The sequence below is a fragment of the Haematobia irritans genome, chromosome 3 (genome assembly GCF_050003625.1).
Source record: "Haematobia irritans isolate KBUSLIRL chromosome 3, ASM5000362v1, whole genome shotgun sequence".
NCBI classification, from domain to species: Eukaryota; Metazoa; Arthropoda; class Insecta; order Diptera; family Muscidae; genus Haematobia; species Haematobia irritans.
The window spans coordinates 199,338,005-199,362,069 of record NC_134399.1 but is presented as its reverse complement, the minus strand read 5'-3'; the positions used below and the strand labels follow the sequence as shown (position 1 = coordinate 199,362,069).

At 32.3% G+C, this 24,065-nt stretch overlaps 2 protein-coding genes across 4 annotated transcripts in view; both read right to left on the bottom strand.

Moving 5' to 3' along the window:
• The window catches only part of LOC142231540 (uncharacterized), a 134,045-nt gene that overhangs the window by 89,641 nt on the left and 20,339 nt on the right, over positions 1-24,065 (bottom strand). The window lies entirely within an intron of this gene.
• LOC142231537 (large ribosomal subunit protein eL42-like) lies at positions 6,084-6,543 on the bottom strand. The gene has a single exon (XM_075302165.1). The coding sequence runs from the start codon at positions 6,530-6,532 to the stop codon at positions 6,218-6,220; it is 315 nt and encodes a 104-aa protein (XP_075158280.1). The 5' UTR covers positions 6,533-6,543; the 3' UTR covers positions 6,084-6,217.

Below are 24,065 nucleotides of genomic sequence, written 5' to 3'. Positions count from 1 at the left end.
TTGATGCAATTTCATATGAAATTGCATATTTGTTTGGTAAAGATAAAAATTTTAGAAGAAGATCAAATTTTTAGAAATATTCTTTAGAAATTAAATTTTAACCAATGTATGAATTATCACACAATTGAAATGAAAACAAACTCCCATAATTCTCTGCTTTTATCTTTATAAACAACAAAACATGTCGAAAAATGCCAAAACGAGTCAAGAAAGTTTAGAAGCTCCATTACCATTACTCACATATTTTATTTGATGACAAAGGCAATCATGACTTACGGTAACAACTATAAGAGGAAATTGCACTGAATAAAATTTGACCTAACGTTTTCGATTTTTTTAAATTTGTTGTCGTTTACTTGGATCCAACGATTTTGGCCTTCTCCTAATTGATTTGGTATTAATACCAAGCCCTAGTCGTATATATAAAAATATTTTGAAGAATCAACCAGGCTTTAAATCTAGGATTTCCAAATTGAAATTAGGACACAAATTTTCTAAAATATTTTCGGGACACATTAGCATATATACACTGAAAAAAAAGCATGTTCGGTTCCAAAGATTTTGTCTTTACTTTAACAATTTTGGTATTGATTCCGAGCCAAAGAAACGGAGAATACTAATAAGGATACTTTTAAGACACAATTCTCTTTTAAATTTAGGCTTTGTGTACTTGGCTCTAGGAAGCAAATTTAAATTTTTCGTTTTTGCAGCTTGTTTTCTTCATATGCTATCAAAGTCCTTTAAAAACGGGTTAACGACGACTTTATTTTCCAAATTAAGATTCGACTTCCAGTAGAAATTATGCTATGTTTCACACAAAAAACGTCTTTAAAACAAAGTGTTGAAAAACGTGTCCTATATTTGAACGATTTTTTGCTTTGTAGTCAAGATACAAAAAGGCAACAAATTTAAAGACAATTTAATTAATTTTAAAGAATTTTTCTGAATTATTAAAGTCAAGTTGACCTTAGCTCAACAATTTTTTCTTTCATGTTATGAAACCCATTTTTAAGTCAAATCACTTAATTATAAGGACAATACGACTTCATTGAAAAGTTTGTCGACTTTTGGACAAGGAAAAAAACTTTATATTAGAGAAATGGGATGGGGGGGGGGGTTTATTAACTTTGTCATTCAGTTTGTAACACATCGAAATATTCCTCTAAGACCCCATATATTCTGGGTCGTGGTGAAATTCTGAGTCAATCTAAGCATGTCCGTCGCCTGTTTAAATCACGCTAACTTCCGAACGGAACAACCTATCGACTTGAACCTTGGCACAAGTAGTTGTTATTGATGTAGGTCGGATGGTATGGTCGGAAGGTTGGCTGATAAGTCCCCGGTCTAACAAAGAAAAACACATTTTTGTCAAAATTCGTTTTTATTATTCAACATAGTTCCCTTCAAGAGCGATACAACGATTATAACGACCTTCCAATTTTTTGATACCATTTTGGTAGTACTCCTTCGGTTTTGCCTCAAAATAGGCCTCAGTTTCGGCGATCACCTCTTCATTGCAGCCAAATTTTTTCCCTTCGAACATCCTTTTGAGGTCTGAGAGCAAGAAAAATTCGCTGGGGGCCAGATCTGGTGAATACGGTGGGTGGGGAAGCAATTGGAAGCCCAATTCATGAATTTTTGCCATCGTTCTCAATGACTTGTGGCGCGATGCGTTGTCTTGGTGGAACAACACTTTTTGCTTCTTCATATGGGGCCGTTTTGCCGCGATTTCGACCTTCAAACGCTCCAATAACGCCATATAATAGTCACTGTTGATGGTTTTTCCCTTCTCAAGATAATCGATAAAAATTATTCCATGCGCATCCCGAAAAACAGAGGCCATTACTTTGCCAGCGGACTTTTGAGTCTTTCCACGCTTCGGAGACGGTTCACCGGTCGCTGTCCACTCAGCCGACTGTCGATTGGACTCAGGAGTGTAGTGATGGAGCCATGTTTCATCCATTGTAACATATCGAGGGAAAAACTCGGGTGTATTACGAGTTAACAGCTGCAAACACCGCTCAGAATCATCAACACGTTGTTGTTTTTGGTCAAATGTGAGCTCACGCGGCACCCATTTTGCACAGAGTTTCCGCATATCCAAATATTGATAAATGACATGACCAACACGTTCCTTTGATATATTTAAGGCCTCTGATTTCTCGATCAACTTCATTTTACGGTCATTCAAATTCATTTTTTGGATTTTTTTGATGTTTTCGTCGTTAACCACCTCTTTCGGGCGTCCACTGCGTTCACCGTCTTCCGTGCTCATTTGACCACGCTTGAATTTTGCATACCAATCAATTATTGTTGATTTCCCTGGGGCAGAGTCCGGAAACTCATTATCAAGCCAAGTTTTTGCTTCCACCGTATTTTTTCCCTTCAGAAAACAGTATTTTATCAAAACACGAAATTCCTTTTTTACCATTTTTTTTCACAATAACAAAAGTTGCTTCACAAACGACGCTCTATCTCACAAACTAATTGACTTACAGACGTCGAATTTTGACACGAATCATTTGAAGGAATCATTTGAAAGTCAAATCTGAGGGTCCGTTTATACGGCCTCTAAGAGAAACAAATTTCATCCGATCTGGCTGAAATTTGGTACATGGTGTTGGTATATGGTCTCTAATAACCATGCAAAAATGTTTCCTCATCGGTCCATAATTATATATAGCCCCATATAAAACGATCCCCAGATTTGGCTTGTGGAGCCTCTAAGAGAAGCAAATTTCATCCGATCCGGTTGAAATTTGGTACGTGGTGTTAGTATATGGTATCTAACAACCATGCTAGAATTGGTCCATATCGATCCATAATTATATATAGCCCTTATAAAAACCTATCCCCAGATTTGTCCTCCAGAGCCTCTTGGAGGAGCAAAATTCATCCGATCCGATTGAAACTTACAACCGATCCGGTTCTAACAACCATGCAAAAATTGGTCCATATCCGTTCATAACTATATATAGCCCCCATATAAACCGATCCCAAGATTTAACCTCCGGAGCCTCTTGGAGGAGCAAAATTCAACCGATCCGGTTGAAATTTGATACATTTCGCTAGTGTATGACCGATAACAACCATGCCAAAATTGGTCCGTATCGATCTATATTATATATAGCCCCCAAATAAACCGATCCCCAATCACAGACAAATCACGATTGCCATAGAAAATTTTGTCAACATTTTATGCTTCTATAGAAAATTTTGTCAAAATATAATTTTTATACAAAATGTTGTCAAAAATTTATTTATATGGAAAATTTTGTCAAAAATTTATCTCTATATAAAATTTTGTCCAAAATTTATTTATATAGAAAATTTTTTTCAAAATGTTATTTCTATAGAAAATGTATGAAGCATTTCATAGTTTTGCAAAATCTTCCAAAACATCAAGAATTCTACCAATCTACCCCAATCACAGACAAATCACGATTGCCATAGAAAATTTTATCAACATTTTATGCTTCTATAGAAAATTTTGTCAAAATATAATTTTTATACAAAATGTTGTCAAAAATTTATTTATATGGAAAATTTTGTCAAAATTTTATTTCTATATAAAATTTTGTCAGAATTTTATTTCTGTAGAAAATTTTGTCAAAATGTTATTTCTATAGAAAATTTATGAAGCATTTCATAGTTGGAGAGGAATATTTTGCAAAATCTTCTAAAACATCAAGAATTCTACCAATCTACCAAACAGTAAAAAATCTGCCATTATTGGTTCATAATTGTATATGGCCCCCATATAAAGCGATCCCGATATTTCAATTCTGGCTCTATAATTACCGCACAAAAGTTCATATCGGTTCGTAATTATTTCTTCCCTATATATACCGGTCAAGAACTGAATATATACATATTTAATCGACCTATCTTTTGTCTACTATGTACCCCGCATGGACTAACTTACAATTTAGAAGATGATGTTAAGAAGTTTTAAGATGCCTAGCCATCGGTCGCAACCCAAGTAATTCAATTGTGGATGACCGTCTTTAGTAGAAGTTTCTACGCAGTCCATGGTGGAGGGTACACTGTTAGAAAAATATGTTTTTCATATGTTCCGATATAAACAGAATGTGTTTCGGGCACGATTTTAAACCACAATATATTTAAGTGCGAACATGTAATGTTCCTAAACTAACACTAAATGTTTGGGACATCTATGTTAATATGTTAGAATATATTATGTTTGGGGCATCAATGTTTCATAAAAACCATATGTGTGAATACAAACATATATAAATTTACAAATTTCGACTAAACATACATATGTTGTGATATTTTATTCAAAGCGACAGAGAGAGTATAGAGAGAAATAGAGATGGAAACCGGGAGAGTTGACGAAAGATATCAATATAACACAACAAAAGAGTCAAAAGAGAACAATTTTTGTGAAACCGCTTGTATGTTGTTTCGGAAAACTGTTTTATGATAAGGCCAAAAATTTGATATGTTTAAGTCTAAATATTATTTAATTTGAATAAAGAGAATGGACATTCGGAACCAAGAGAATAGACATTTGAAAAACAAACAGCTTATGTTTTCGCCTTGAGAGCAGCATTTTATGTATGTGTGGACATGTGTTTTGTTTATCATTTTGGCATTATGGGCACAATTTTTTTCTTGGTTCGTTAAAAGAAATCAGGGGTCTTCATAAAAATAACGAAAGGGCACTATACTCTTTTTAGAGTTGGGACAGTAAAATGAAATAAGGAGGAAATAGTGAAAAATTACACAGTAAAATGTATAAAAACAAAGTTTAGTTCCTCTTTATTAATAAGTAGTCCACGAGGAGTTGGCGGACACCATCAAAAGCGGGCATTAAGTTCGAGTTTTACAGCTAAAACAATTTAAAAAGTTTATTTTCTTTAAAATGAATTATTAAAGAAAAATAAAAGGAATTTTAGAGCGATGGTGTTAAATGCTAGTAAAAAACTGTTCACTCCTAAATAAATTTATGTTTATATTATAAAATTATGTATGTATGTTTATACTCGACTCCACGTTCTTCTTTTGTTAGTTTTTGAATTCCTTCCAAATTTTAAAGTTTTGTACAAAAACAGTTTTTTATTACAAGATTGTTATTTTTGCAATAAAAAATAATATTTTATCCAAAAATCAGTCAATTTCGTTTATATCAAGCACTGTTACTGACTATAAATCTTTAATAACGCACATTTCGAAGTTTCATTAAAAAAAATTAATATAGTATAAATATAAATGTGTAAATTAAAAAAAAAAAAAAAAAAAAAAAAAAAAATGTTCGGTCGGAGCAGGGATTGAACCCACGACCCTTTGCATGCAAGGCAGACATGCTAACCACTGATCCACGTGGCAAAAAAATGTATGTTTCTGTTAAATAATGTTATGTTTGCATGGGCTCGTGGGCGCTGCAAACTATGCTATATAAATGTAACTTAAAACGATAATTATCTACTGGTGACTATAACAGCTACGTAGCCCAGTGGATAGTGTGTTGGCTTACAAACTGTATGGTCCTCGGTTCGATTCTCCGTGCAGGCGAAAGGTAAAATTTAAAAAAATTTATAAAAGTGAATAATTTCTTCAACATTATTTGTATTACAGAGAAAGGTTCCAATAACTAAAAAAATTCGTGAAAATTACGAGTATGTTAGGGAATGAGCACAATCGTGTTTGGGAAAAATTCTTCCAAGCATATAATATTTTTGGCTCAAAATGCTTCCAAACATATAATATGTTCACATAAAACAAACATATTAATGTTTCGACAGTATGCAATAATATATGTGCTTCCTGCAAAATATGTTTGGAACATATGTTAAAGAAGCGATTTTTTTTGAGGGTGTACATAAGATTCCGTAAGTTCGGCCAGGCCGAATCTTATGTATTATGAATTTCTTAAATTTTCGAATTTCTTCGAAAAGTTTAAAAATCCTTTTTATTAATTCAGTTTATATCAAATACTGTTCTTTTCTGGCTTTATGTCTTAAATATGAAACATTTTGTGCAATGCCATATCAAACATACTTTCAAAATCATATCAAACATCCTTTCAAATCCTTTGTTTTGTGTATAACTATGTAAAATTACATTATTTTCTTCCAAACACAAATTACAAAAAATGTAATTTTGTTACAACTTAAAAAAATGTACACGTTACGAAGTAAAAAACAACGTCGTTTCCAGGCGATAAGGGTACAAAATTCCGGGGGCGAATAATTTAGAACTGAATCATTTGACCCTTGCGTTTCTTGTCACCACTCAATTCGAAATGTTTGCAACGCTTCAATGGGGATTGTTTGCGGTATTTGCATTCAGTGCATTCCATACGCAATACAATCATTTTGGTAGTCTTAGCCTTCTTTCTAAAGATAGGCTTGGTTTGACCACCAAAACCTTGTTGTTTTCTGTCGTAACGACGTCTACCTTGGGCACCCTTACACTCCTTGGACTTCTTGTATTGGGTGACTTTGTGCAATTTGTGGCACTTGCACTTCTTGCAGAAGGTGCGACATTGTTTTGGTACGTTTACCATCTTGATAAATTCCATTTCCAAAAAATTTATTTGGTACATCGTTCCTAAGAAAGGGACCGACTAAATTAGTTTGTTTTCTTTAAATAAAGTTTCTTTACATTGGCTTGTGTGTGCCCAACAATGTGGTCCATAAACAGAATTGCCTGACTATATGCGTTGCTTGTGCGTTTGGGGCAATTGCGACAATTGTCTTTTATGATAATAAGAGCTACATGGCCAGTGTAAAATTTGAAAATTTCGAAATATAGATAATTCAATTTATAGGTTGTATTTTCATCAATATTTTATTAGTCTAGACTTTTGGAAAATACCTTTTCTTGAGGCCTTTAAATTTAGCCTACGAATAATACTTGTGTCCAGCGAGTGACTTTTTTAACCACAAGTCCAAAACAAGGAGCTAAATCAGGAAAATACGATGAATGAAGTTGCAGTTTGTAGCCTAATATGACCAATTTGATCGATCTTTCTACAATTCAGCATCGAATCGGTCCAAATCGTTGCATTGCTCTTCATGGTTTACACAGAAAAAAAATCAGTGGTTAAAGTGAAGCTAAAATTTACTCTTTTTATACCCACCACCATAGAATGGTGACGGGGGTATAATAAGTTTGTCATTCCGTTTGTAACACATCGAAATATCGATTTCCGACTATATAAAGTATAAATATTCTTGATCAGGGAGAAACTCTAAGACGATATAACGATGTCCATCTGTCCGTCTGTTTGTCTGTCTGTTGTAATCACGCTACAGTCTTCAATAATGAAGCAATCGTGCTGAAATTTTGCACAAACTCGTCTTTTGACTGCACGCAGGGCAAGTTCGAAGATGGGCAATATTGGTCCAGGTTTTGATATAGTCCCCATATAAACCGACCTCCCGATTTGGGGTCTTGGGCTTATAGAAATCGTAGTTTTTATCCAATTTTAAATCTAGAGGTATTTTATGACCATAAAGAGGTGTGCCAAAAATGGTGAGTATCGGTTCATGTTTTGGTATAGCCCCCATATAGACCGATCTCCCGATTTTACTTCTTGGGTTTATAGAAACCGCAGTTTTTATTCAATTTACTTGAAATTGGAAACCTAGATGTATTGTTGGACCACAAATACGTGTGCCAAAAATTGTGAGTATCGGTCCATATTTTGGTATAGCCCCCATATAGACCGATCTCCCGATTTTACTTCTTGGGCTTATAGAAACCTCAGTGTTTATGCAATTTACCTGAAATTGGATATCAAGAGGTACTTAAGAGGTGTGCCAAAAATGGTGAGCATCGGTCCATGTTTTGGTATGGTCCCCATATAAACCGACCACCCGATTTGTGGTCTTGGGCTTATAGAAACCGTAGTTTTTATCCAATTTGCGTGAAATTGAAAAGATTAAGTTTTTATCGGCCCCTTTGGTAATGCCTCCATATAGACCGACTTCACCTCTTGAGGGCGCACTGATCATGAAAATTGCTTGAATCTCAATGTAAAATTTCCAGATTTTACTTCTCGGGTGAAAATCTACAGATTTAAGATTTCAAATCAAGACGTTATTTTATAATTTTCTTGCACACTTACAAGAGATGTTAACGATTCCTCTAAAACTCAAACAAAAATGGTTCTTATAAATCCAGAATCTGATATAGTCCTCATAGGTGAAATTTTTAAATTTATCTTCGGAAAGTGTCCTCAAGCGCTCCTGAAATTTCAAAGGAAACCCTAGTATTTGGTTCATAGTGGTGGGTATTTAAGATTCGGCCCGGCCGAACTTACTGCTGTATATACTTGTTTATTGTAATTTTTTTTCGGGAGGTTTTACCCTTTTCCGGGAAGGCGTTATAGATGACCCCATGTGACTTCCAGAAAACTATGACCATCGCTTTTCAGACCAAAGGGAAATTCCTCGCTTTGTTCGTCGGATGCAGTCCACGACTATTTGTTGGTCTCCGAAATGTGCCAGTTAGTCAATGTTTCGTCTACTGTCCCGAAATGACGCAAAATCTACCCCGAAATGGTCTCACGGTTACGCTTGTTATTCGGAGTGAAGACACCTAACGGCCGCGTCCTTTCTTATGCACAAAATTTCAAACAGAAAATTACCTACGCCATCTCCATTTCGAGGACTTTCAATCAGCGGTCTTCCTCTATGGTAGCCGTTTTCGTGGCCGTCAATGATATTCGCCACACCAATTTTGCCTCTTTTTCTATTTTTTTCCAATTCGTGAAAACTCTCGCTGTGGTAAAATCAAAAATACGAGAACGATTTGCTTTTTTGTGTAAATTATTTTACCAAATTTTAAATATTTTTTACAAAATTTCCATATAACCAAATCACTCATCTATTATAGTTTTAGGCTTTTATAACGAAATGGATCTTTATTCTTCGATTTATTGATCCTCCTTGAAAACACTTTTAGTTTGATGACCACCTCAATTAATGTCATTTCTATATATGTTCACATTCAATAAGTTAAATATAGTGACATTTCATTTGATGATCCCGAGGCGAGACACAAAACTCAGTTTTCTTGTCAACAAAAACATACGGAGTGCGAAAAAAGAAAAGCAAAATAGGTAAAAAAGGAGGTTTGCGCATGCGCACATGCATTACTCTCACACCCTCTCTTCACCGTTCTTACACATTCAAATCCAAAGTTTCACACCAGAAAATTGACAGTCGTTGTATTCAAAGGAATCAGACATTCGGATAGACATGTGGACAGACATACCGAAAGGTAGACATGCATGTGGGTTTATTGCAAAATTTCTTTTAACCAAATAATTTTTCTCCAACGCTGGATGGCTGGCATGGACACAGATGGAAAACCATGGTAAATGGACACAAAAATCCAATAACACGCGTGTGCAAATAATGGGATTTTTGTAGATCGCACTTACCAAGAAAACACCACATAATCCCCCCAATAACACAAGTCACAAACATGGATTTCAATGTACCAAAGATAACGTCTCATTCACATTAAAATATTTTTTTTTTTGATCATTTGCATATTCAGTATTAGTACAGTGCTCGTATAGTTCATAGTTGCAACAAACCCGAGAGAAGAGGCCTTTATTGGAAGTCATACTCAATATATGTGGAAATTTAATTTAAAATATTATTTATTTTTTTTTAAATAGTGATTTTTTATTTTTGTGAAAAATAAATTACCCCGTGAATCATATAAAGATTTTTGATTGTATGTTATGTTATTTAAAATTTAAATATTTTTTTTAGGAAAATTATATTTAAACAAATTAGTTTGAAGACAAAATAACGTTAACGCACTCAAAAAAAGTTTACTTGGATCCAAAGATTTTGACCTTCCTTTAAGGATTTTGGTATTGATTTCGAGCCAAAGATGCGGCTTCTTTAAAATAAAGACATTTTTAGCGACCTATCTGGCTTTAAATTTAGGACCCATAAAATTAAAATTAGGATACAGATCTGATTTATCAAATTTTCATTCTCTTTTCGCGGTTTAGTAATAAAGGTACTCACGTACAAACAAATGTCAGTTTAAAAATTTAAATTATAACGGATACTTCAAAGTAGAAAAACGTTTTCTTAATTCCAAAAAAAAACTTTAAACCAAAGACGCAAAATCCTCAAAATAAGCCTTAGCCTATATTTGAAGCGTTTTTATCTTAAATCTAAAGTTTCAATATTTCAGTTAACTTAAATACAATTTCTTTAAATCAAAAATGTGTTTCTTTACTTTAAGGAAAATTAGCCTTAGTTCAAAGACATGCCACTTTAACGGAGGGGCGCAAATTTACAAAATTTGTGTCCTAAATTAATTGACAAAAAAATTTTGAAGCAAAGACTATAAACTTTATTTTAATTAACATTTCATTACTTTAATGAAATTTATCCTTAATGTAAATTTCGCATCCTAAAAGGTTGCGAAATCTTTAATATCACGTAAATATTTTTTTCAGTGCAAATATGGCTTCCATTATAAGGTTTCTTGCAAGATAAAGCATATAGGAGCTTATACCCATATCTATGGACTTAATAAAAAAATATTACAAAAATGTTCAATATGGCATATACACAAAAAATGTATTGCCTAAGTTAAAAAAAAAAAAACAAGTATATACGGCCGTAAGTTCGGCCAGGCCGAATCTTAAATACCCACCACCATGAATCAAATATTAGGGTTTCCTTTGAAATTTCAGGGGGGTTTGAGGACAAATCAAGCAGAGCAGTTCAACCAATACACTTCCCGGAGATAAATTTAAAGATTTTACCTATGAAGATTATATCAGATTCTGGATTTGTAAGAACCATTGTTGTTTTAGAGGAATCATTAACATTGATTTTCAAGCAATTTTCATGATCGGTGCGCCTTCTATACCCTCAAGAAGTGAAATTTAAGGCAAATCGGATAAAAGCTACGGTTTCTAGAAACACAAGTTAAATCGGGAAATCGTTCTTATGGGGGCTATACTAAAACATGGACCGATACTCACCATTTTCGGCGTATCTCTTTATGATCCAATAAATAAATAAAAATTGGATAAAAACTACGGTTTTTATAATCCCAAGAAATAAAATCCGGAGATCGGTCATTATTGGGTATATACCAAAACATGAACCAATACACGCCCTTTTCGACACACCACTTTATTGTCATAAAATACTTCTAAATTTCCAATTTCAGGCAAATTGGATAAAAACTACAGTTTCTATAAGTCCAAGAAGTAAAATCGGGAGATTGGTCTATATGGGGGATATACCAAAACATGGACTGATACTCACCATTTTCGGCACACCTCTTTATGATCCAAAAATACATCCAGATTTCCAATTTCAGGCAAATTGGATAAAAACTTCGGATTCTAGAAGCCCAAGAAGTAAAATCGGGAAATCGGTCTATATGGGGGCTATACCAAAACATGGACCGATACACACCATTTTCGGCACATCTATTTATGGCCCCAAAATACCTCTAGATTTCCAATTTCAGGCAACTTGGATAAAAACTACGGCTTCTATAAGCCCAAGACCCCAAATCGGGATGTCGGTTTATATGGGGACCATACCAAAACATTGACCGAAGCTCACCATTTTTTGCACACCTCTTTATGGTTCTAAAATACCTCTAGATTTCCAATTTCTGAAAAATTGAATAAAAACTGCGGATTCTAGAAGTCCAAGAAATAAAATCGGGAGATCGGTCTATATGGGGGCTATACCAAAACATGGACCGATACTCACCAGTTTTGGCACACCTCTTTATGGTCATAAAATACCTCTAGATTTCAAATTTCAGGCAAATTGGATAAAAACTACGATTTCGATAAGCCCAAGACCCCAAATCGGGAGGTCGGTTTATATGGGGACTATATCAAAACCTGGACCGATATAGCCCATCTTCGAACTTGACCTGCCTGCAGACAAAAGACGAGCTTGTGCAAAATTTCAGCATGATTGCTTCATTATTGAAGACTGTAGCGTGATTACAACAGACAGACAGACGGACATGGTTATATCGTCTTAGAATTTCTCCCTGATCAAGAATATATATACTTTATATAGTCGGAAATCGATACTTCGATGTGTTACAAACGGAATGACAAACTTATTATACCCCCGTCACGAGAAATTCTAAGACGATATAACGATGTCCGTCTGTCTGTCTGTTGTAATCACGCTACAGTCTTCAATAATGAAGTAATTGTGCTGAAATTTTGCACAAGCTCGTCTTTTGTCTGCAGGCAGGTCAAGTTCGAAGATGGGCTATATCGGTCCAGGTTTTGATAACGATCTCCCGATTTAACTCCTTGGGTTTCTAGAAACCGTAGTTTTTATCTGATTTGCCTGAAATTGTAAATATTCTGGTATTTTAGGCTCACAAAAACGTGTATCGGATGAAGTTTTTATCGGTCCATTTGGTAATGCCTCTATATAGACCGACTTCACTTCTTGAGGGTGTAGAAGGCGCACTGATCATGAAAATTGCTTGAAACTCAATGTAAAATTTCCAGATTTTACTTCTACAGATTTAAGATTTCAAATCAAGACGTTATTTTATAATTTTCTTGCACACTTACAAGAGATGTTAATGATTCCTCTAAAACTCAAACAAAAATGATATAGTCCTCATAGGTGAAATCTTTAAATTTATCTTCGGGAAGTGTCCTCAAGTCCTCAAGCCCTCCTGAAATTTCAAAGGAAACCCTAATATTTGGTTCATGGTGGTGGGTATTTAAGATTCGGCCCGGCCGAACTTAGTACTGTATATACTTGTTTAAGATACAACCACTAATTTTTCAACAAAACACATAAATTAAATTAGAAATTATTTATCATTTATCATTTTGCATATTATATATATTTTTTGGAGGAGTCGGTGGCCTTTTGCATTTCATTAGCAAAATTCAATTAATTTTTTTAATTGATTCAATAAAAACAACTGAATTGTTTTTTAATTAAATAGGTAACTATTTTCAATAACTTTCTGAATTGACACAGTATTTCTAGTGTGATTAAAAATTTATTGTTTGAAATAAATTTGAATAAAATTTAAATAAAAAAAATAATTTTTTAATTAACAAGTAAAAAATGGCCCAGCACTGTTCATACCCTTCACCACCACCTTCACCAGGGAGCCACCGTGGTGCAATGGTTGGCATACCGGCCTTGCATACACAAGGTCGTGGGTTCGATTCCTGCTACGACCGAACACCAATAAGTTTTTCAGCGGTGGATTAGCCCACCTCAGTAATGCTGGTGACATTTCTGAGGGTTCGGACGCCGTTCGGACTCGGCTATAAAAAGGAGGTCCCTTGTCATTGAGTTTAACATGGAATCGGGCAGCACTCAATGATAAGAGAGAAGTTCACTACTGTGGTATCACAATGGACTGAATAGTCTAAGTGAGCCTGATACATCGGGCTGCCACATAACCTAACCTAACCTAACCTACCCTTCACCACTACTGTGGTACAGGGTATAAGTTTGTGCATTTGTATGTAACGCCAAGAAGGAGAAGTCTGAGACCAATCGTTTAGTAAACCGATCGTCGAGAGCGATGTCCGTCTGTCTGTCTGTCTGTCTGTCTATACATGTAATTTTGTGTGCAAGGTACAGCTCGCAGTTTATCAAAATATCACCCGTATTTATACTCATATAACCACGGAGGTCAACATTATTCTCCCATTTATGTGAAATTTTGCAGATATAGCACAATTGTTATTCTAACTATGCATGTCAAATTTGGTCAAAATCGGGTCGGTTCATATATGTACGACAGAGTTGGGGAAATATGGTAGAAAGTTTCATATTTTAGACCCATTTTCAATGGGAGTTTCCTCCAATTGACTCGATAGTATCCATAGTGAATATATTAATATGCTATTTGTGTATGTCATCTTGATCTAGTTGGTTCAGATTTAGATAAGGCCAAATAACCACATTTTACACAAAATTGTGTGATGATTTCCCCATATCGTACACTGAAAAAAATCATACCCGGTTCCAAAGATTTTGTCTTTACTTTAAAAAATTTGGTATTGATTCCGAGCCAAAGAAGCGGAGAATACAAGTAAGGATACTGTTTAGATACAATTCTCTTTTAAAATCGGGTTTTGTGTACTTGCTTCTAGGAAGCAAATTTTAATTTTTCGCTTTTTCAGCTTTTTTTCTTCATATGCTATCAAAGTCCTTTAAAAACAAGTTAACGACGACTTCATTTTCCAAATTAAGACTCGACTTTTAGTAGAAATTATGCTGTGTTTGAAGTAAAAAACGTCTTTAAAATAAAGTGTTGAAAAACATGTCCTATATTTGAAAGATTTTTTGCTTTGTAGTCAAGATGCAAAAAGACAACAAATTTAAAGACAATTTCATTAAATTTAAAGATTTTTTCTAAATTATTAAAGTCAAGTTGACCTTAGCCCAAACATTTTTTCTTTCATGTTATGATATCCATTTTTAAATGAAATCACTTAATTATAAGGACAATACGACTTCATTGAAAAGTTTATCGACCTTTGGTCAAGGAAAAAAACTTTATACTAGAGAAATGCGTCTTCTATGCTAAGCAAAATTTGCATTCGTATTTTAAAGACATGAAATCTTTGACCTCACGACAATATTTTTTTCAGTGTAGTCATATCATTTCATCGCAGGGCGTTAGCCGATTTAAATTTTAATTCTAGAGAATTTGTAGAAGTACAAAAATTGTCTCCAAATCGGTTAAGATATATGTATTTGTATATGGGAATATAAACCTTCGTAACAACTTCAAACAAATTTGAAGGAGTTGAGATGGTAACACACATTTTGGTCTATATAGTGGTGAAGGGTATAATAAAGGGTGATTCTTTTGAGGTTAGGATTTTCATGCATTAGTATTTGACAGATCACGTGGGATTTCAGACATGGTGTCAAAGAGAAAGATGCTCAGTATGCTTTGACATTTCATCATGAATAGACTTACTAACGAGCAACGCTTGCAAATCATTGAATTTTATTACCAAAATCAGTGGCAGAAAATCCGCTTTTTTATCGACAAATTTTGTTCAGCGATGAGGCTCATTTCTGGTTGAATGGCTACGTAAATAAGCAAAATTGCCGCATTTGGAGTGAAGAGCAACCAGAAGCCGTTCAAGAACTGCCCATGCATCCCGAAAAATGCACTGTTTGGTGTGGTTTGTACGCTGGTGGAATCATTGGACCGTATTTTTTCAAAGATGCTGTTGGACGCAACGTTACGGTGAATGGCGATCGCTATCGTTCGATGCTAACAAACTTTTTGTTGCCAAAAATGGAAGAACTGAACTTGGTTGACATGTGGTTTCAACAAGATGGCGCTACATGCCACACAGCTCGCGATTCTATGGCCATTTTGAGGGAAAACTTCGGAGAACAATTCATCTCAAGAAATGGACCGGTAAGTTGGCCACCAAGATCATGCGATTTGACGCCTTTAGACTATTTTTTGTGGGGCTACGTCAAGTCTAAAGTCTACAGAAATAAGCCAGCAACTATTCCAGCTTTGGAAGACAACATTTCCGAAGAAATTCGGGCTATTCCGGCCGAAATGCTCGAAAAAGTTGCCCAAAATTGGACTTTCCGAATGGACCACCTAAGACGCAGCCGCGGTCAACATTTAAATGAAATTATCTTCAAAAAGTAAATGTCATGGACCAATCTAACGTTTCAAATAAAGAACCGATGAGATTTTGCAAATTTTATGCGTTTTTTTTTTTTTTTTAAGTTATCAAGCTCTTAACAAATCACCCTTTATATTGATTTTTTATTTAATAATTTTAAAATTTTCAATTATTGACTTAATTAACTTAATATTTCTATCTTCATTAAAAAGTTAATTGTATCAATCAATTTATTAATTGAAAAAAAAAATGTCAACTTCAATCAAAGGATTTTGGTAACATATGCAGAAAAAAGATGGAAAAAATCAAGATTTTTTCCTAGAATCAAGTATGCTAAACTGAAATTTAAAAGGGAGTTGTGGCTTAATGGTGTCTTTATTTCAATTCTTTTTATCCTTTTTAATGGTACACTGAAAAATATTTACGTGATATTAAAGATTTCGCAACCTACATTTTAGGATGCGAAATTTACAAAATATTAAGGAAACATTTCTTTACAATAGTGAAATTTTAATTAAAATAAAGTTTATAATATTTGCTTCAAAATTTTTTTTTTTTCATTAAATTTAGGACACAAATTTTGCGTCCCTCCGTTAATGTGGCATGTCTTTGAACTAAGGATATTTTTCCTTAAAGTAAAGAAACACAATTTTTATTTAAAGAAATTGTCCTTAAATTAACTGAAATATTGAAACTTTAGATTGAGTATAAAAACGCTTCAAATATAGGCTAAGACTTATTTTGAGGATTTAGCGTCTTTGGTTTAAAGTTTTTTTGGAATTAAGAAAACATTTTTTTACTTTGAAGTATCCGTTATAATTTGGATTTTTAAACTGGCATTTGTTTGTACATGAGTACCTTTATTAATAAACCGCGAAAAGAGAATGCAAATTTGGTAAATGAGATCTGTATTTTAATTTTAATTTTATTGGTCCTAGATTTAAAGCCAGATCGCTAAAAAATTTCTTTATTTTAAAGAAGCCGCATCTTTAGCTCGGAATCAATACCACAATCCTTAAGGGAAGGTCAAAATCTTTGGATCCAAGTAAACTTTTTTTTTTTTAATGTACAATAGTACACGCAAAAAAATAATTCTTTCCTCCCAAACGAAATTTTAGACAAACAAAGTTCGTTTCTCATTTGCTTTTCGTTGAAAGGAAGTACATTTGGAAGAAAAGTATATACTTTTTGTGATAAACGTTTATTTTTTTCCAGGATGTAAAAACAATTTCATAAAGACTAACTCAAAAAAATTTTTTTCTGGTTAATTGCATTTTCCCTCACATCTTTCTCACTTCCACGAAGTTTTTTACTTCTTAGCACCTTTTTCTGTAATACCAACAATGTAGAAGAAATTATACGATTTTATAAATTTTTAAAATTTTTTTACCTTTCGCCTGGACGGAGAATCGAACCGCGGACCATGCACTTTGTAAGCCAACACACTAACCACTGAGCTATGTACCTGTTATGGTCATCAATAGATAAATATCCATATAAGTTATATTTATATAGCAAAGCTTGCGGCGCCCACGAACCGAATAAACAAAGTTTATTTAACAGAAACAAACATTTAGCTTGGCACCGTGGAGCAGTGGTTGCTACGTCCGACTTGCATGCCAAGGGTCGTGGGTTCGATCCCCGCTTCGACCAAAGTTTTTTTTTTTTTACATATATTCCAGATATGTTCGGAAGATTCCGAAAAAATGTTCAACATTACATTGTAGTATATTAAATTTTGAACTGTAAACTGTGTCTTATTAAAGACCTAAAGTCGGAAAAAAACAGTGTTTGATATAAACGAAATGGACTGTGTTGTTGTTTCAAAAATAACTTTTTTTATTGAAAAAATAAAAATTTTGTAACAAACGAATTTTTTTGGTGATAAAAGTTTAAAATTTTCGAAGCATTTCAAAAAACTCTAACAAAAGAAAAACGTTTTCGGTACACGTTTTCCAAACGTTTTTTTCTTTGCGTGTATTTAGTTTGTCTAAACATTAATTTTGGAATGGTGAAAAATAAATTATTTTTCTAAATATAAATATTTAAAAAAAATAAAATCGTTTAAAAATTATGATTTATTTATTTAAAAATGTACTTTAATGAGTTTACAGTTGAAGTAAAGTATTTGCCTACAATATATTCTAATATAATAAAGCAATCTATATGCATTTTTAAACTATAATGATCCATTAGGCCTGCAAATGTAATACCCAACAAAATAACATTCTGTGAATGTAATCTTTCCATAAGTAAACAAATCTACTACATGGCAAAAATGCATTGTATTTTAGTAACAACTGCAAGTATTAGTATTTTTTTCTTTAAATTAAACGCCTGCCTCACAAAGTCTTATAGTTTGAGATTGATTGTTTGATTCCTCCATTTTTTTGCTTGCCAGCTGTTAGTGGACAAATTGAAAGTTAATTGACAAAATTCTCCGCCTCCAAACCGAACTATGAAGAAACAACGAATATAGGCATTGATTAATTGCATGGATCCATTAGAAGTGTATGCATTTTTTTCGGGGGTTCATTCACTCATTCATTCCTTTGGTAAATGAAACATTTGCATGTCATCGATCAATTTTAAAGAATATTTTATTTAATAGGTTCGGCATATGTTTCACATGAATGAGTTTACATTTTCGCTTTTAGTGAAGGGGATTAATTAAAAGTTTTGCTACCACTATTACCCATTCTGGCGTAAAATAAAAACCTTTTTGATTGAAATTTGATAGATTGCATAAGACCAAAAAAACAAATTTCCTATAACTTTGTTTAATCATTCAAATGTCCATATTTCTGTGGTGTTAATTACTGAATATTTTGGTTTTTGTTTTCCTATTAATATAGATGACATGAGGAATTCCTTTATCCCCATAATGACTGTTAAGACATATACGAGTAGTTATGTAATACGCCTTAGAAAATATGACCTAGTCAACTTTTTGCAACTCTCAACACTTACCTGCCTACAACAATTTGGGGGAGTTATCAGATGGGCGTCATATATGGTGTTGTAATAACATAGAGAATGTGCAAAATTGAATTTGTGTCTTTAATTAAAATGTTAAATAAATTTGTAAATTACAGTAGTAGCAATAATTTGTATGGAGGGTATTTGAACCATACCGTGAACGATGGTACACTGAAAAAAAAATATATGCATGGTATTAAAGATAAAGCAACGTAAATTTTAGGATGCTCACGATTTTGTAAAATTGCCTCCCTCCGTTAAATATGTCATATGTCTTAGACCTAAGGTAAATGTTCATTAAAATAAGAAAAATACATTTTTGATTTAAAGAAATTTTTGGGAATCGTACGAAAATCTTCGTTAAGCTGTAGAAAATTTCGAAAAAAAAAATAATAAAATTTAACTACTAGCAAATTATTTTTTTCCCAATAGAAATAGCTTAAATTTAGGGTTAATTTAACTACGGAATTTTTCCTGTATTTGGTTTAATTTTTTTGGCATTTAAAAAACGGTTTTTATTTTAAGTATCTGTTATAATTTGGATTTTTAAACTGTCATTTGGTTGTACATGAATAGATTTATTAATACAGTCGACTCTCGATAATTTGAAACTCAACACGCAAAAAAATAATTCTTTCCTCCCAAACGAAATTTTAGACAAACAAAGTTCGTTTCTCATTTGCTTTTCGCTGTAAGGAAGTGTATTTGGAAGAAAAGTATATACTTTTTGTGATAAACGTTTATTCTTTTCCAGGATGTAAAAACAATTTCATAAAGACTAACTCAAAAAACCGTTGTTTTCTTGCTAATTGCATTTTCCCTGACATCTTTCTCACATCCACGAGGTTTTTTAGTTCTTAACACCTTTTCCTGTAATACCAACAATGTAGAAGAAATTATACAATTTTATACATTTTTAAAATATTTTTTAACTTTCGCCTGGACGGAGAATCGAACCGCGGACCATGCACTTTGTAAGCCAACACACTGACCACTGAGCTATGTACCTGTTATATATATATATATATATATATATATATATATATATATATATATATATATATATATATATATATATATATATATATATATATATATATATATATATATATATATATATATATATATATATATATATATATAGATAATTGTCCATATAAGTTATATTTATATAGCATAGCTTGCGGCGCCCACGAACCGAATAAACAAAGTTTATTTAACAGAAACAAACATTTAGTTTGGCACCGTGGAGCAGTGGTTGCTACGTCCGACTTGCATGCCAAGGGTCGTGGGTTCGATACCTGCTTCGACCAAAGTTTTTTTTTGTTTTTTTTTTATATATTCCAGATATGTTCGGAAGATACCGAAAAAATGTTCAACATTACATTGTACTAAATTAAATTTTGAACTGTAAAATGTGTCTTATTAAGGACCTAAAGTCAGAAAAGAACAATGTTTGATATAAACGAAATGGACTGTGTTGTTGTTTCAAAAATAACTTTTTTTATTGAAAAAATAAAAATTTTGTAACAAACGAATTTTTTTGGTAATAAAAGTTTAAAATTTTCGAAGCAATTCAAAAAACTCTAACAAAAGAAAAACATTTTCGTTACACGTTTTCCAAACGTTTTTTTTCTTTGCGTGAAGGAACAAGAGAAAAAGTTCAAAATACCAAGTGTTTCAAATTAATAAGAGTTCCAATTATCGAGAGAGAACCGGGAAAAATTAAAATAAACAAGAGTATTAATAAATCAGAAAAATTGTTATATGTATTATTTTCTTCTGAGTTAGCGACATCAGTCTATCATTATCTAATGAATTTTCTATTGTGATGAGAGCTGAAACGAATTCGTCACTTGTGACAGTTTCCTTGCCTCGCTCAATGTGACTGGATTCAACGGTTGGTCTTCTTAATTTTCCTCCTTGTTTTTGTCCAAATCTAAAAGTTCAGCATCATCAAGAACTCCATAAACACAGATGTCAGTATCAACGTGAACAAAATCCTCTAAAGTTAAATCTCCACAGTTAGGTAGAAGTCCCCACCCAGGGTCCGTACTTGAAAATATTGATATTGTTCTGATAACTATGGCTCATTGTCTGTTTGTTTAAACCCGCATCTTTTAAGAGTCTTAGGGCGTTTTCGTTTCGCAAAAAAAAATGTTGCCTTGGTGTTACACTACTTTTTCCCTCATTGTGTTTTCGCCCAAATGATATTGTCATTCCAAAGTTCTTATTAATTCACAACATTTTGAGGGGTACAGGAACCAAAATTTATGACAGTGTCCTTCATATGTGGCAATCAATTTCGAGAATGTTGCACCTTTTTTCCCAATTGAAATCGCCATTAGTGTTGACATTTTCATTTTCCAGGCCTTATCGAGCATCGTTACAGCGGTTAAAAAAGTTATATTCACCATTTCACTCTTTTAGTGCTATCCAGTACCAGAGAAACAATTTCTCTGTGGTAGAGAGTTTTAAAGTTCTGAATAATGCCTTGGTCTAATGGCTGCAACTTTGATGTCGTGCTGAGTGCAAAAAATATCAATTTCACGTGATCTAAAAATGTTGCGTTTTTCCTTTTTCAATGTCATCGTTAACCGAGGAATCACCGACTTCAAAATAGAGAGACAGAGAGAGGGAGAGTAAAATAACACAAATTCAAATTATAGAATGTTGGCGAGAAAGATGCCATTCCCACACTGAAAAAATATTGACCTAATATGGAAGATTATACAACTTAAATTTTAGGACTCGAAATTTACGCAATGCTGAGGTCAAAATTCTTTAAAATAATGACACTTTAATTAAAAGAAAGTTTATTATCCTTGCTTCAAACAATTTTTTCATTAAATTTAGGACACAAATTTTGAAATTTTGCGTCCCTATGTTTAAGTTGTAGATCTTTGAAGTAAGGCAAATGTTCCTTAAAATAAAGAAAAACATTTTTAATTTAAAGAAATCGTTTTTAACTCAACTGACATATTGAATTTTTAAATTTGAGATAAAACCGCTTCAAATATAGGCTAAGACTTATTTTAAGGATTTGCATCTTTGGTTTAAAGTTTTTTTAGCATTAAGAAAACAGTTTTAACTTTGAAGTACTTGGCATAATTTGGATTTTGAAATGGATTTTTGGATTTTTGTAAATGAATACCTTGAATTAATGAATTAATATATCGCAAACAGAGAATAAAAATTCGATGAATGAGATCTGTATCCAATTTTAATTTTATCGATCCTAGATTTAAGGCCAGGGAGGTCCGTAAAAAATGTCTTTATTTTAAAGAAGCCGCATCTTTGGCTCGGAATCAATACCAAAATCCTTAAAGGAAGGTCAAAATCTTTGGATCCAAGTAAACTTTTTTTTGAGTGTACGGCTTCACATTATCAAAGTGTCAAACTAGTACTGTTTTTTTTTTTTTCAATTTATCGAGTTTTTTCAAGGGACCGGTAAAAGGCCTCAAATAATAAAGAAATTCAAATTAACTAGTGTCAAATTATCGAAAGTCGATTGTATATCGGAAAAAGATAGCGGTTTTTATCATAATATTAATTTTATTGATCCTAGAATTAAAGCCAAATAGGGACCTAAAAAATGTCTTTATTTCAAAGAAGCCGCATCTTTGGCTCGTAATAAAAATCTTTGGATCCAAGCAACCTCTTTTTGAGTGTAGTTTTTAAGCTAAATTTAAAACAATGATATTGTAAAAACTTATCTACACCAATTGTAGGGAAATACTATAGCCATATAGGGGTCAATGCTTTGAATAGTATGTAAAAAATATATATTTTTTTTAATTTTAAATATAAACCAACATAGATTTTCTTAAGTAAATTTGTAGTACAAGGTTATTTTAGTAATGCAAATGTCTTCTGTGAACTTAATCACTTGTTACTGATTTGCTTATTACCAACCAACTCCCATTGTAAATGGCGGTTTAGAATGATTAATGAGTAAATGATTTAATTCTGTGCATGATGATCAACGTTTTGAGATATTTGAAAACAGTAGATATTATTTGCTTAAGTAACATTTAATTTACATTTTCAAATGAAACGGTCATAAAACAAGCAGGCTCACTTAGACTATTCAGTCCATTGTGATATCACAGTCGTGAACTCCTCTCTTATCACTGAGTGCTACTCTATTCCATGTTTATCTCAATGGCAAGGGACCTCATTTTTATAGCCGTGTCCGAACGGCGTTGGACTGCAAAGGAGTTTGGTTAGATTATGTATAGTCGCACCCCATATATGAACAAATAAAGTAAATGAATTCTTGAGGTTTTGTTAGATTTTTCAAATTATTCCACTTCAATTAAGAGGTACTTCAATTTTTTTATAGAAATAAAATGTTGACCAAATTTTCTACAGAAATAAAATTATGACAAAATTTCCTACAAAAAATGCCCAAATTTTCTATACAAATAAAATTTTGCCCAAATTTTCTATACAAATAAAATTTTGCCCAAATTTTCTATAGACATAAAATTTTGACACAATTTTGTATAGAAAAAAAATTGGAAAAATTTTCTAAAGAAATAAAATTTTGACACAATTTTGTATATAAAAAAAATTCCACAGAAATACAATTTTGAAAAAATTTTCTATAGAAATAAAATTTTGACAAAATTTTGTATAGAAAAAAATTAACAAAATTTTTCTTAGAAATTAAAAAATTTTCTATATAAATAAAATTTTGCCAAAATTTTCTATCGAAATAAAATTTTGCCAAAATTTTCTACTTTTCTTTTCTACATAAATAATATTTTAACAAAATTTTCTATAAAACTAAAATTTAGGCAAACTTTTATATAGAAATAAAATTTTGACAAAATTGTCCATAGGAATAAAATTTTCTATAGAAATACAATTTTGCCCAAATTTTCTATAGAAATAAAATTTTGCCCAAATTTTCTATAGAAATAAAATTTTGCCCAAATTTTCTATAGAAATAAAATTTTGACACAATTTTGTATAGAAAAAAAATTGGCAAAATTTTCTATAGAAATAAAATTGTGACACAATTTTGTATATAAAAAAATTCAATAGAAATACAATTTTGAAAAAATTTTCTATAGAAATAAAATTTTGACAAAATTTTGTATAGAAATAACATTTAACAAAATTTTTCTTAGAAATTAAAAAATTTTCTATAGAAATAAAATTTTGCCAAAATTTTCTATATAAATAAAATTTTGCCAAAATTTTCTATATAAATAAAATTTTGCGAAAATTTTCTATAGAAATAAAATTTTGGCAAACTTTTCTATAGAAATAAAATTTTAGCAAAATTTTCTATAGATATCAAATTTTGGCAAAATTTTCTATAGAAATAAAATATTTTGCAAAATTTTCTATAGAAATGAAATATTAGCAAGATTTTCTATATAAATAAAATTTAAGCAAAATTTTCTATAGAAATAAAATTTAGGCAAAA

Excerpts from the sequence above, each read along its gene's own strand:
- LOC142231537 (XM_075302165.1), bottom strand. The coding sequence starts at position 6,532 with ATGGTAAACGTACCAAAACAATGTCGCACCTTCTGCAAGAAGTGCAAG.